At 35.9% G+C, this 14960-nt stretch overlaps 1 protein-coding gene across 2 annotated transcripts in view; it reads right to left on the bottom strand.

The window, feature by feature from the left end:
- Window positions 1-10305: 10305 nt before the first annotated feature.
- LOC138704537 (methyl farnesoate epoxidase-like) overlaps window positions 10306-14960 on the bottom strand; it is a 48411-nt gene continuing 43756 nt past the window's right edge. Inside the window, exon 9 of one of the 2 annotated variants that reach the window (XM_069832533.1) lies at window positions 10306-11986. In XM_069832533.1, coding sequence (XP_069688634.1) covers window positions 11802-11986 — 185 coding nt within the window. In that variant the 3' untranslated portion in view covers window positions 10306-11801. The remainder of the gene's footprint in view (window positions 11987-14960) is intronic. The other variant, XM_069832532.1, reaches the window with a different exon arrangement.

The following is a 14960-nucleotide window of genomic DNA, read 5'->3' as shown; positions in this document are numbered from 1 at the left end:
CTTTAGAATTTATGTTTGCAAGGCGGAATACTTTTACCTTTTCCTGGACAGTAGGACGTTGTGTCCCCAATATAGTTCGGAAGGGATCTACTGTAGGAGACAGTAGACTATTATTAACACAAATATTGCAAAAATGCACCCTGGGCCCACAATTTGTTTTGTCATTCACATTCTCTCATCTGGAAGGTCTGATAACAAAAGTGAAGAGCGGAAGGAGGAGACGGAGAATGAAAGCACTAACATGGACCACCCCTGATTGAAACATATTGTAAACCCTCATTAAAATTTATAGTTTTCCCTTAAAACATTCATTTTGTTGCATGCCCTTTTCCTTTATCTTAGTCAAGTTTCAGGAAGTTGCCTCCTCTCTCCGAGTTTGGAGGGCAGTCATTGAAACAAGGTGACTCATTTTTAAGAAGTTGTGGTGCGAGTATCTTGAATAAAATGTCATTTTATTTTAATTTCATGTCATTTTTACATTACTTTAAGAGCATGTTATTGATCATTTTAAGTAGATCTTTTAGTTCATCAACATACAGGCAGTTCTCAATGCATTCAACTCACCCTTTTTATATTTTTGTGCAGTGTATAAAATTAAAAACTGTTTTATAAAAATTTAAAAGACGAGAAGCACTCACTTAAATTTAAATTATGATCATCGTGCAGAAAATAATATACTCTACTTGTTTTTTAAGTGCATAAAAGAATCTCCGAAATAGAAAATAGTTGACTGCTTCTCGTTTTTCAAACTTTCCCTAGATTCTCTTACGATGCACTTACCCTCACATGTATTGTTTAAATACTCTAATTTCACTGATCACTAGATCATTTTAGGTGACTCAGGAAACAATTTATAATAGACAGTATATGTTTTATATAAGATCTTAGACAATTTTAACTTGCAAAATCTCAGAAAAGAAAAGAAAATGAATGGGTTTGAAGGAAAATGACATATTAAGTTTAAAATAGTGATCAAAGTCAAAATAATAATAGTAATATACGTTACAAGAGCGGTATGTTGACGTTTTCATGGTCGAGGAAAAGATTGAAAAAGCGAAACGTAGTTGAGCTTTTTTAATTTCCGAGAACATGAAAACAAACATACCGCTCGTGTATCGTACATTATTTTGTGCGAAGATCGTTTATTACATACCTGAAAGATGAATTTCTAATTAGTTGCAATGAAATCTCCATCTTGGTGTCTGTTTGGTGCAACTTCGGAAAACCAAAATATCTTTCTTCAACATTGTTGCTATAAAATGTTTTCTGTGTTTACTAAACTCCAGCAGGCCGTGATATACGTCTGTCTTTTTTCCCCAGTCTATAAATGCGAACTTAAAACAAACGGTAAGGTTATGTAATGATTTATTTTTCATTTTAATATTTTAACAATATTATTTATATAACATATTTCAGTAATAACATCGGCATCTGGAATCTTGTTGATTTTTTCACGGCTTCCTTAATGTTACTTGTATCAGGAATGCAATAAGTTTCGTGGAGTAGTAGACTTTACTTAATTTTTGCAAATATTTAAAAACAATAATTAACATTGCAATTTAGGTGAAATTGCAGTGGTAAGTTTCCAATTTATAATTATTACTATGTTAAACGTCTCTAAAAATAATATGTTAAAAGCCTAAAGCAGTAAAATGAATGTGGCGCTTAAGCGGTAAGAAGAGGGAAATTGTTATGTGTGTTACGTTGGGAATACTGAATGTGGTATTTCACACTTACCGCGTATTGGTTCTGTGCGGAAAACAAGCAAATACGCACGATCTCGCACAAAATAAATAACAAACTTCAAGTACTTAGGAGAATATGTACTTATATCTAAGGAAAAGATGTAAATGAGAAAATAAATAATTTCAATAGGATAAACGGGATTACAAAAGGAATTTGGAGATACAAGGTCAGGAAAAACACATGAATAAAATCATTTCCATTTTGTAGACTCACGATGCTTTAGAATGATTATACTACGTATAATAAGAAAATAATAGACAATCAATTCGAAACTTCATCAGACCTGAATTGTGAAGTTATTAGGCCTACGTACAGTTTCCTACCTCGATAAGAAGAGAGACGTTGGTGTAAGTAAAATCGGACTTTGATCGAGGAAGTAGAACATTTCTCACATCTCAGGATGAGTGGCAGGAATTAGTTTCCCACAGTAGCAAAAATGAGTCATAATGAAATATTCACTTGCGTACGTAGACGTGGACTTTGAAACTAGTAACAATAATTATTATGTCGTTATCATCTATGATCAAAGTCCGTTTCTTTGCAACAAAGAGAAAGAGAATGACTCAGAAGTTGAAGAATTAATATCGTGATTTGGATTTCTTCACCACCACACTTTTTAGAAGCCTCATATAGGCCCTATACACGTTGTTTCAAAAATAGAGGACATAATTTCAGGTATGTATTCCCCATATGTAGACAATACAAAAAGTTCATTACAATATGTGTCCGGAAATGCTTGGTTTCCAAGTTACGGCCTTCAAAGCAGTGATATTCTACACTCTTTGACCGATATGTGCCAAAGTTTGTATATTTAACCTTCGTAACAAGGAGAAAGGCATAGGCTACATTAAAATTCTGCAAATGTACGTTAAAGTAATCAAATAAATAAAAACTAAAAATAAATAAGATGAAACATTCATGTATAATATTAAAATGCAATTTTCTACAGTCAATTGTTCCTTAATATTGTCTGTTATATTCAACATCGACTTTCACGAAGCTATGGAAATTATAACACGAAATTAAATAACAATGTTGATACACATCATGAAGGCTAAAACTAGATAATTCATGCAGTAAATGTATTTACGCAATCCAGGAACGCATTATGAATTTCTCGATGCAGTCGTAGATAGTGAGCAGACTGTGTTTTATCCAACTGAATTCTTAAATTCTTTGAAACCAGAAGTATCTGTATTCTGTGTATGAAATAAGAATTTATATAGGCCTAATAGCCTATGTTCTGAATTTGTGAGATACAGTTTCTCAAGTCATATTAAAAAAAATAAGCGTACAGCGGTCAAGGAGTAAAATATCTTCCAATATAAATTAAATTATATATATATATATATATATATATATATATATATATATATATTGATTCTTTGGTACGATCGATGAAGAGATAAATTTTGGTTCTCGGTGACATCCCAACGGGTCAGACTGGGAACAAGGGAATTCCCTGTTTATCATCAGCTGTCTCTGAAATTCAAGTAAAAGCAAACACAGATATGAAATTACGTGAAATGCACAGCTTTAGATCAATGTACAGATCTCATAATTATTTTATCTCTGCCTCTGTACAACGTCATATTTGTAGGGGGGGGGGAGGAGATGGTAGAAAGGTTGTAATGCTTTTTAATATGTTGTTTCCCATGACTAAGATAAGCCACTTGAAATTTAACAGTCACTCACCGACAGAGATAAAATGTAAGATCTGTAAAATATTGATACAATGCTAAATGGGCCTATAGGGACCGAGAGGTGTGTTTTTGTTTTGCTGAACTTCGAGACAATGCTAATTCATTTAAAGTTTGTGTGAAACCTATAAAGTAAAACCAAACGAATATATATATATATATATATATATATATATATATATATTCGTTTGATCTTACTTTATAGTTTGAGTTTTTTTTATAATTTTATTTGTATTTCTGGTGATATGGAAGAGAAGGCCTGATGGCCTTAACTACGCCAGAATAAATAAATAAACACATATGTATATACACAAATTAAAAAAAAATATTTGAAAGTAAGGTACGTGATGAAATGTTTTCTTTCGTTGCCTGATCTGCTGTTGTTTTAAAGTGAGTTAATTCTTTCAGGAAGTTGGCTAAGAAGTTCATTAATTCATGTAAGTGACGCTATGTAAAGATTCATCTTTATGGACGAGGAAAGCTTATTAAAGACAATTCGTTTTGGTTGTCTACAGTTGAGTTTCTGAGATTTCCGAAAAGTCTAACAAACAATTTAATTTTAAAAAAGCAAAAAGGACAACCCGGGCAACACCGGGTGCTTTCAGCTAGTACTTTATAAAGTACATACACTCATATTAAAAGGATTATATTTTGTGAAAGGGGGGGATAGAAGTTATCCCTGGCAGGGATATTAATATGAATTTATAAGAAGGTGGATGGGTGGATGGGTTTATTGAGTAATATTATACATACAGATGTTATATTATCATAATTATCTCTTAAATCCAATGCACGGGTCTTCTGACCGTAGATTTTACTGGACTAATATGATTTTTAGCTTTATAGCTGTATGAATGGTGGATCAAATTTTAAGAAAAAAGAAAAGATTGGTGCTTTCACGGAATTAATACATTACAATTCCATTGCAAAATCAAGCAAAACAGTTTTAGCAAATAAACTCAAACAAGTGAAATACACTACATACTTAAGTAATGAAATCTCAGCACAAATTAAAAGCACAATAAATTCATCACAAGACCAAGTAAAGCATGTCCCATCACAAACCTGAAATAATACACACTCAGACAAGTTGAAATACACCATATACTTAAGTAATTTTTATATTAAAAATGGAACAAGAGAAAAAAGTATTAATGAAATGAAACATTTCATAAATTAGATCTGGATAATAAAGGATTGGAAGGTCGAAAACAAAGTTGTCACTAAAAATTGTAACTGTATTACATGTTTTTCAAGTCTTTCACTGCACTCATAAATGCAGGTAAAATTTTCTCCCTTTCAGTCTTCTTCCACATCTTTTGTTATAAATTTGTATCGGGAACGATTCAAGATTTCCATGAATTCTTACTGTTTCATTTCCCTCTTGTAGTTCATAAGTAGAAATACTGTGTTACTGGTGGGTCAGCTTACTGCATTATGTTATTGGAATGTTAAAAATTGAAAAATCAGGTAGAATAAGTAGGCTATACTAGGCTATATGGACGTGGGGTTTTCTAATTCACTTGTTTATTATATGTTGAAGTATTTGTCAAAATTCTTGTACTTTATTACATTTCGTTAGTCGACGACTGATGGTATCTCTGTATATACATAGGTTGGATAAAAAGTAAAGGCAACACTGTTGTCACGTGACGATGGTGCGTTCGAGAGTTGCCAGCTGTATGGACATGAACTAGGACTGTTAGATGAGTTAGTGCAGCCAGCGGCGACAGTATTCTGTCAATCTACTGCAGTGTGTAGAACATTGACTTTCATAGGAATAGTGCGAGCGCCCTAAGATCACGTTTACAAATCTAGAGCAACGTTTCTGGATCAAAATTGAAGTGACACGAGATAGTAGTGCACAAGGATGTTTTCAGGGACTTCATGAAGCATATGCCGATGCAGCGTTGCCATATCGCACAGTGGCACGATGGGTTAAAGCGTTCCGGGAAGGCAGGGATGTGAAAGTGATGTTCATTGTGGCATATGACATTGAAGGGGTAATACTGCACCACGCTGTACCTCCAAGGCAGACGGAAAACGCGGACTACTGGAACATCCACCGTACTCATCCGATATGATCCATGCGATTACGATCTTTTCACCAAAATGAAAGAACCACTGCGAGGGACCCGGTACAATACCAGAGATGAACTTATCCGTGCTTTAGGGCGGTCAATACGGAACATCAACAAAGATGGACGCGCTGATGGTGTACGACGCCTTCCATTTGGCAAAAGGTAATAAATAAGGGGGGCGACTATATAGAAGGTACGTAAATGTTGTACCCCTGTGAATAAAGCCATGTCAGAAATATCGAACTGTTGCCATTACTTTTTATCCAACCTTAGTATATGAAGTATATGTTAATTTGTGACCTTTTTATTTTGTATGGTCGGAAATTCGTCAGATTTAAACGATAATGTTTTTAATTTAGCAAGTATCAATTTATGTTAGTTCACACTCTATCCCAAGTAACAAGGAGGTAATAAGAGACTATTCTCATAGGTTTGTCTAATGGGGCTATTATAGGCGTTTTCGAGATACTGCTGAATATATATATATATATATATATATATATATATATATATATATATATATATATATATTCCAATGGCGGGTACTTGATTTCCGTCATTCACCCATATGAAGCCAGTTGTGTAGACCAATTCACCGACAGAGTCTTTGTCCAGGGTGCGCCATAGGAGGCTGGTCTACGCTACACCCGCAATAAAATAATAATATAGTGATGGAGATTTGTTGGGATGCCTTAGGGGAACAGGAACCCCTGCGGAAAACTGGACCATGGGCTGCTTTTAAATCCGGCAACACACTTCGACAAGTGTTATTCAACAAAAAACCCAAGTGGAACCTAATGGATTAGTGGGACTGTATTTACAACACATAAAACAGTGCCACAGTGACAAATCGAGAACAATACGGTTTCGAGCCTGGCCTCAAAATAAACTAGCATGATATTTCCATTCTACAAATCGAACCTTTTCACATCCACAGTAAATTCAAAGAAGGCACACTGTATGAAAATGTCGATGACTATCAGTCAACCGAGTTTAAAACTCCATGGTGTGTGGTTACCTATCACACAGGATGATGTCTTGTAATCTTGGATATAAACAGAAATATACAACGTCATCCCACGTGATTCCCTTTTGCAGCCTATGTATTTAAGAGCGAGGGCCTGATTTTTTACCGAATAGTCAAAATATTTGCATTACCCTATTCTGATTCACAGCTGCGTCCACTCCATGTATCGCCATTTATGTAATTGTTTTATTCCCTACGCTATTATTAACTTTTGTTAATTCCAGACAAGACCCAAAATATCACCTACTTCTACAACATCCATGATGACAGTGGCAACAAAACTGTGTCTGGTGAACACAGACACCGACAACGCAACAGTTTTGTCTTTCACTCTTACTAGCCAGAGAGGTTGACAACTAAAATGTCGTTCAACAATTTGTAGCCTGTGTACACATAGGCTAAATGGCTGTGGAGAGGGACACACTAAATCTGACCCCTTTCCATAGATAACGTGTAGTTGCTGCTTGTAGTTGTCCGGAGTAATTCGTTGAAATTGGAATGACTTGGGCCACAGACCATTTGAAAGAAAAGATGTAAGTTTTAAGTATTAGGATTATGTTGTTTAAATAATTATCTCGCTGATAAGATGTCCATAGTTGTCCCTTAATTTTTGTTACTATGGGATTCCAATTCAGATCCTGGATTTTATTCCAGTTGGATGTATATGTCACAACAATAATCTTTATCTCGTCTGCTGTGGAAACCACAAGGGCAGCGAAGAGAATTAACCCATCTGCCCACAGGTAGAACATGTGATTTATAAGCATTGAAATTGAGATCAGACACTTTCGAAGTCCTGTAGTGTTTGCCACATTTGAGGTATTTCTGAGTCATTGTATAATAATACATTTAGGTCTACATCATCAGAGTAGAATACTGTTGTTAAACGAGTACTTTGCAATGTTAAACCCATTAGATTTTGATGGAGATATTCCAGCAAAGGATTGAGTATGAGTAGCCAGTGCCAGCGCGTTCGCCTTTCTAGCGACCCGAGTTTGATCCTCGATCAGATCTGGGTGGAATTTGTGTTGGAAAAAAACATGTTGCAGAGATTCTTTTGGGAGTACTCCTGTGTCCCTCCTTCATTCCACCAACACTCTCTACTTTCCCCTTATTTCATCTATCATCTTTAACCCTTAAATTGACAATGTATCCTATAGGATACAACAGGTTAATATGCTATAATTTTAATAGAACAATAGAAAAAAAATTGGTAGGAAAATTAAAATTTTACAATACTATAATATTGTACAACATATAAAATATGGACATTGCGATAGTTGTTTTCTTTACGGTCCGACAAGGTTTAATAAACTAGTGTGAGAAATGAAGCATTGCCAAGAGAGAGAGAGAGAGAACTCATCCGGCCTTAATTAAGGATGACCACGAGGATCAGGAAATTAATAGCAAACAAATATAATTAATTAAATATGAATATTGTTATAAAATAAAGTGTAATAATTAAGCACCATTGATTACCAATTATAAAATAAAATCTTAGAAGATGACTATAAAATTATACTGATAAATAAAAGATTTTATGTAACATTAGCATATCCTTAATTAAGGCCTTCTGAGTGGTATAAATGAAATTGTATAATGTGCAGGGAATCTTTGAGAATTTGCGAGATGATTTTTTGAATTTCAAAAGAAGATATTGATAATTGTTTTAAAAAATGATATGTAAATTTTGGTAAAGAACTCCGAAGACCAAAAAATAAACCTGTCACTGACCAATTGAAGACAGGGATGTTATACTTGGCATTAAGGTAGGGAATATAAGGTTCATAAATGGCCCTCTTTTCCTGATCAACCTGATGAGCTTGGTTTAGATCTCTCTCCGTGCGTATAGTTGGATCTGTGATAATAGCCTTTTGTTGTTGCCTGTTTATTGCTATTATATCCGCTCTTCTGTGAGAGTCGTCTTCAGAAATGCAGTGGACCTCTTCATGAACTTCCCAACCCTTGTTCCGAAGAAAACAGGCTATAGCTCCACGGACTCTATGATGCCTGTTGTTACGCAATAACTCTCCTTTCCGACAAAAGCCCAACGCGTGACCAAGAGTTTCTGTCTCGTTGCAGCCTGGCTGACGGCAACGGGTTAATAGTAAAAATTGGTTGGGATGATGTCTGGGGGTAGTACGGGTTTCTGATGCTGATCTAGGTTTTAAGGACTTGGGACTCCGGTCTCTGAGTTCGGATTCGTTAGCTGGTGGAACTCTTATCTGCAGGATCTAGGAAGGATGGCCCACGTATAGGACGTACAATGGGCCTAAACGGCCTAAATTCAAATATTCATCCTGGATCAAGCCCTCGTAAAAGCAATCAATCAATAAATCAAAGGATTGAATGCCATTATGAAAAGTAGATACAGGGCAACCTTGCGAACTGAACGATGTATGAGGATCGACTTAGAGTAGTGTCCATTAATATAATTTGCAGAACGGATGTTATACTTATGTATTGAAGTTTTACTTTATTGACAAAGTCTATGTCAAACCCGTATCGATGAAGGATAACACAGCTTATAGGGAATTATAAGTATGGACACTTCACGTCGGTACCTTTAATTTAGCAGTGACTGATATCAATGACCTTGAAACCAGCTCGAGCGTGAGATTCTGCTTTTTACCTAGAGTTGGCGCGGACATCACACCAGCTAGCAGTCGACAAAGTGGAAATATAATACATACAATTAATACATCTAATGTACTCAAAATAAATTGGACCGATGAAATAATAAATCCGTCATTATCTGTACTGTCTAGATTCTTGAGTTCCTTTATAATGAGAGTTGAGTCGTTGACCCCATCAATAATTAAAATATGTGATGATTTGATACCACTGACAGTGGAAAAACAAAACTCCTATGAGAAGTAAAACCATTCGCCTATAATATATGTATTGACATTGTATATAATTTATGTTAAACGAATTTGATATATACGTAATTTTTTATGTATTATATTATTTTATAATATAATTGAAGACAATATTACAAAAAGAGCCCTAGTCATTTTTAATGAAATTGAGTTAAGGGCACATTTGCTACTATTCCAAATGTTTATAGACTCCAAAAATGGCACATGTCACGTGCAATAACCGCAAGGATAAACACCAGTTGTACGGAAATAGTTGGCATGTGTTGTTCTATTTATTTTTATTGTTCTCCTGAATAATAGCAATTTTGACAAGGGTTGTTTTTGTAATAATGTCTTCAATTTATTATACATAAAACATTAAAATTATTATTACAGCTAGTTTATGATTGAGAAATGAGGAAAAGCTGTTAACTTGAATTTATTGGAAGCCGTTACTGTATTATGCAACAGGCGATGTTTGCATCCTATTGCTCAACTCTTATATTCAAATTATTATCATCAAGAAACTCTAGCGTGTGCTCGATTACACTAAACTCTAGCGCTTGAAAGTGAAACTAAACGCCGATGGAGCTCATGCGCACAGAAAAGCTGAACAGGAAAATTCGCTCAGTGTCCGTTCTATATAATCCCTATTGGCTGGGTAACACTTCAATCTTATGGACGTCAGAATTATGGAAATACTGAAGGGTAAATAAATACACTCAGGGACAAAAAAAAACCGGACACTTCTATATTTGCTTGTATTTTGTTGCCAATTATTTCAAAATGAAACAAAACCCATTTAAATAAAATAATGTTTCATTTAGCACCTTATACGACAACATTTGAAAAAAAATCTCTGAAGAGAAAATTTATAAAAAATTACAAAGGGCGTATAACAATGGCATCGTTTGGTCTAACTGTTTTTTTCATTTTATGGTGCCTTAAACATTAAAAACTCTTTTTAGTAACGGGTATTGCCCCCTCTGGCTTGAATAACTGCATCCATACGTCTTGGCATGCTCTCAATTTGGTTAGCAATGTCTTCTTGAGGAATAAATTCCCATTCTTCGCCAAGTGCTCGCTTCAACTCTTGTAACGATTCTGGTCTCGGTCGTCTATTCTTAACACGCCGTCCCAGCATGTCCCACACGTGTTCAATTGGGTTCATGTCTGGACTCCTTGCTGACCATGGAAGAACATGGATTCCCACTTCTTGGAGATAATCTCCGACTGCATGGGCAATATGCGGTCGTGCATTATCATGCATTAAAACAAATTATCGCCTACAAATTGGCCAAATAGCACAACATGATCAGCCAAACATTCATTTATATACCTATCAGCTGTTAGTCTTCCATTTTCAACAAAAACCAACACTGTACGAGCATCCATACATACTCCTGCCCAAACCATCACTCCGCCACCTCCATACGGCACATTTTCGGAAATGCTACACTGTGAAAATCGTTCTCCCCTCCTTCTCCAAACTCTTTCACGTCCATCAGGTGAGCACAGATTGAAACGGGACTCATCGGTGAACAGAACACAGCTCCACTGTCCATTTCTCCAATCCCTGTGATCATTTGCAAACTCGATGCATCCTAAGAAGTCTGGGACCAGTTGCAGGTCTACTTGATATCAGTCCACTTGCTTTCAACCTCCTTCTAACTGTTTTGGCCGAAATTGGGCGTCCATGCATGTTAACAAATTGCTGGGCTACACTAGTAGCTGGCAGGTTGCGCTCCCTAAGAACTCTCAACACCATATACCTGTCTTCATTTGGATTTGTAGCTCTTGGACGACCCGAACCTGGTCTTCTGGTATATTCTAGGGTCTCTCTATACCGTTTTATGGCATCATGGGTTGTGCTTCTAGCCATATTCATAACATTTGCAATGTAACATACACTGCGTCCATCATCATAAAGGGCTACAGCTTGAGTCACATCTTCAGGTCGCATCTTGCTTTAAGACAAATGTTACAACCCCACTTAAACTCAGAAAATGTAAAAATAAAGTAATAACGAATGATAACGATAATGAAGCACAAAATGGTTGAGACAAAATTGTTATAGCTGAGAGTCCGAAAGCAAAATTGGAATATTTGGTTGTAATGGCTTGTTTATAAAACAAAAAACAATCAACAATGTATACACGTCTCCATAACAACAGATGGCTACCATAATATTGTATGAGAAGATAATGTTTTGCAAAATACCAGCAAATATTAAAGTGTCCGGTTTTTTTTGTCCCTGAGTGTATGTCTTACAAAATAGAAAAGGCTCTTTGAAGGAATTATATTGGAGAATCCTAAGGGTGTAACGAAAGGGCGCAAATCGAGCGTCCAAGAAAATGTATTTCACTTTCTGTTGTGAAGGAGACGTTTACAAGGGGCGCTGTGTCATGTTCACTCTGAAAGGTCTGGCGCAGAGTATGAGGCCGCCTTCAGGTTCAGCGCTAGGAGTGGGATCCCCGTCAGGTGTCTTCATACTGAAGTTTTGCATGAAGGATGTGAAAGTCAGGAAGATATTGTTCCTCGCCAAGGATTCCCCCACGCAGGAGCGTTTGCCTGTGAAACAGTGAAAAAATGCAATTGAAAGTTACGATCACATAGCAGTTAAGGACTCCGCAAATGGCAACCTGTTGCTCCTACAAAATAATACTAGTAATTACAGTAATTTTGAATTTCTTCTGTATTTACAACGTGACTGTGAAAATGTCAACTGAAAATTTATTCAGATTTGCATTCACTTATTTTCGCTTCTTTGGATTGTTAATGTGTGTCTCAAATCATATGCAGTGGTGACCAGAGATGACTTTCGTATTTGAAAGAAAGCCAATTTTTAACGTTGCTTCTCTCTGTACTTTCAACTACAAGTTGATTCGTTTTCTTTCATTCTTTAGTTTATCCATTCGTTTCTTAGTTCAATTGTTCATTAATTCATTCGTTCTTTCTTTCATTTGTTCATTCATTCAGTCGTTCGTTCATTCGTTTGTTCGTTCATTCGTTTGTTCGTTCATTCGTTCATTCATTCATTTTTAATTTTTTATTTATCTTTTAATTACGATATTCTCGGCAGATTTTTTTTATAGCATTATACACAGATTAATACACAAACACATTTTCTTCTTGTTCGCTTCACAGTCTGAATTATCTTCACTGAAGACCAAAATCTGGATTTTTTTCTATACCTAACATATGACAGAGTTGGACAACATAAGCTGCCACAAAACCGTACCTGAATGTACATACATACATACATACGTACATACATACATACATACATACATACATACATACATACATACATACATACAGACGTGGACAAATTATTAGCAAAATTGAAGATTTTTATTACACATTTTTACAAATTATTAGCAAAATTGAAGATTTGTATTGTATATTTTTAGAAAATTTGACCCTTCAATTTGGACTACATTTGATATTTTTGCATATTTACAAATTATTAGCAAAACTGAAGATTTTTTACTATATATTTTTACCAAATTTGACTCTTCAATTTGGACTACAGTTCACATTTTGGATATTTCCAAATTATTAGCAAAACTGAAGATTTTTATTTTATATTTTTTACAAAATTTGACTCTTCAATTTGGACTGCAGTTAACATTTTTGCATATTTACAAATTTTTAGCAAAATTAAAGATTTTTATTATATATTTTTACAAAATTTGGCTCTTCAGTTTAAACTACAGTTGACATTTTTTAATATTTCTGTCTACTATAATGATAGAAATATGCAAAGTTGTCAACTGTAGTCTAAATTGAAAGGTCAAATTTTGTAAACAGAATTATCATAAAAATCTGTCAATTTTGTTAATAATTTGTCCACGTCTGTACATACATACATACATACATACAAGCCACCGGCGTAGCTCTGTCGGCTAAGGCAACTGCCTGCCGATCCGGAGTTGCGTCCGGGCGCGGGTTCGATTCCCGCTTGGGTTTTTTTCTGAGGTTTTACCCAACCGTAAGGAAAATGTCAGGTAATCTATGGCGAATCCTCGGCCTCATCTCGCCAAATACCATCTCGCTATCACCAATTCCATCGACGCTAAATAACCTCGTAGTTGATACAGCGTCGTTAAATAACCAAGTAAAATAAAACAAATACATACATACATACATACATACATACATAGCTTATACAAAACGTTAGTAAGTGCAAATATTTTAACACGTGAAAGATTAAAACCAATATGCTTTGAGAGTGCTCTACAGCTACTTTCCTGTATTCCATCAATTGGCAGTCTATCGAAGTAACATGTTTATCCAACGAACGTTCTGTGAAAAGCAAACGGTTACATATTAAGCTGTCAACAGAAAAACAGAAAGATGTAATGTCCTTTACTTTCCGAAGATCCCAATGAATTACCCTTAGTTTATTTTCTACATAGGCCTACAATAATATTTGAAGTTGTAAAAAAGCAGCATGTGTTTATAATGCATTAAAGTCCTGCAGGCTATAGGGTAAACTAAGGTCTGTTGGACAGTCGGGCATGTTGGACACTCTGTACTTTAACGTGTTACCTCGCCACTTGTGGGCACCACATTCTGCTAGAAGTCAATGACGGAAGTAGCCCCACTCGTGGCTACTTCCGTCATTGACTTCTAGCAGAATGTGGTGCCCACAAGTGGCGAGGTAATACGTTAAAGTACAAAGTGTCCAACATGCCCGACTGTCCAACAGACACTAGTTTACTCTATATTATATACATATATATATATATATATATATATATATATATATATATATATATGAGTCCACACCTCTGGAGTAACGGTCAGCGCGTCTGGCCGCGAAACCAGGTGGCCCGGGTTCGAATCCCGGTCGGGATATATATATATATATATATATATATATATATATATATATGAGTCCACACCTGTGGAGTAACGGTCAGCGCGTCTGGCCGCGAAACCAGGTGGCCCGGGTTCGAATCCCGGTCGGGATATATATATATATATATATATATATATATATATGAGTCCACACCTGTGGAGTAACGGTCAGCGCGTCTGGCCGCGAAACCAGGTGGCCCGGGTTCGAATCCCGGTCGGGATATATATATATATATATATATATATATATATATGAGTCCACACCTGTGGAGTAACGGTCAGCGCGTCTGGCCGCGAAACCAGGTGGCCCGGGTTCGAATCCCGGTCGGGATATATATATATATATATGAGTCCACACCTGTGGAGTAACGGTCAGCGCGTCTGGCCGCGAAACCAGGTGGCCCGGGTTCGAATCCCGGTCGGGATATATATATATATATATATATATATATGAGTCCACACCTGTGGAGTAACGGTCAGCGCGTCTGGCCGCGAAACCAGGTGGCCCGGGTTCGAATCCCGGTCGGGATATATATATATATATATATATATATATATATATATATATATATATGAGTCCACACCTGTGGAGTAACGGTCAGCGCGTCTGGCCGCGAAACCAGGTGGCCCGGGTTCGAATCCCGGTCGGGATATATATATATATATATATATGAGTCCA

The sequence above is a fragment of the Periplaneta americana genome, chromosome 8, assembly GCF_040183065.1.
Source record: "Periplaneta americana isolate PAMFEO1 chromosome 8, P.americana_PAMFEO1_priV1, whole genome shotgun sequence".
Lineage (NCBI taxonomy): Eukaryota > Metazoa > Arthropoda > Insecta > Blattodea > Blattidae > Periplaneta > Periplaneta americana.
The sequence above is the reverse complement of the archived record's forward strand: the minus strand, read 5'-3'. Positions and strand labels throughout refer to the sequence as shown.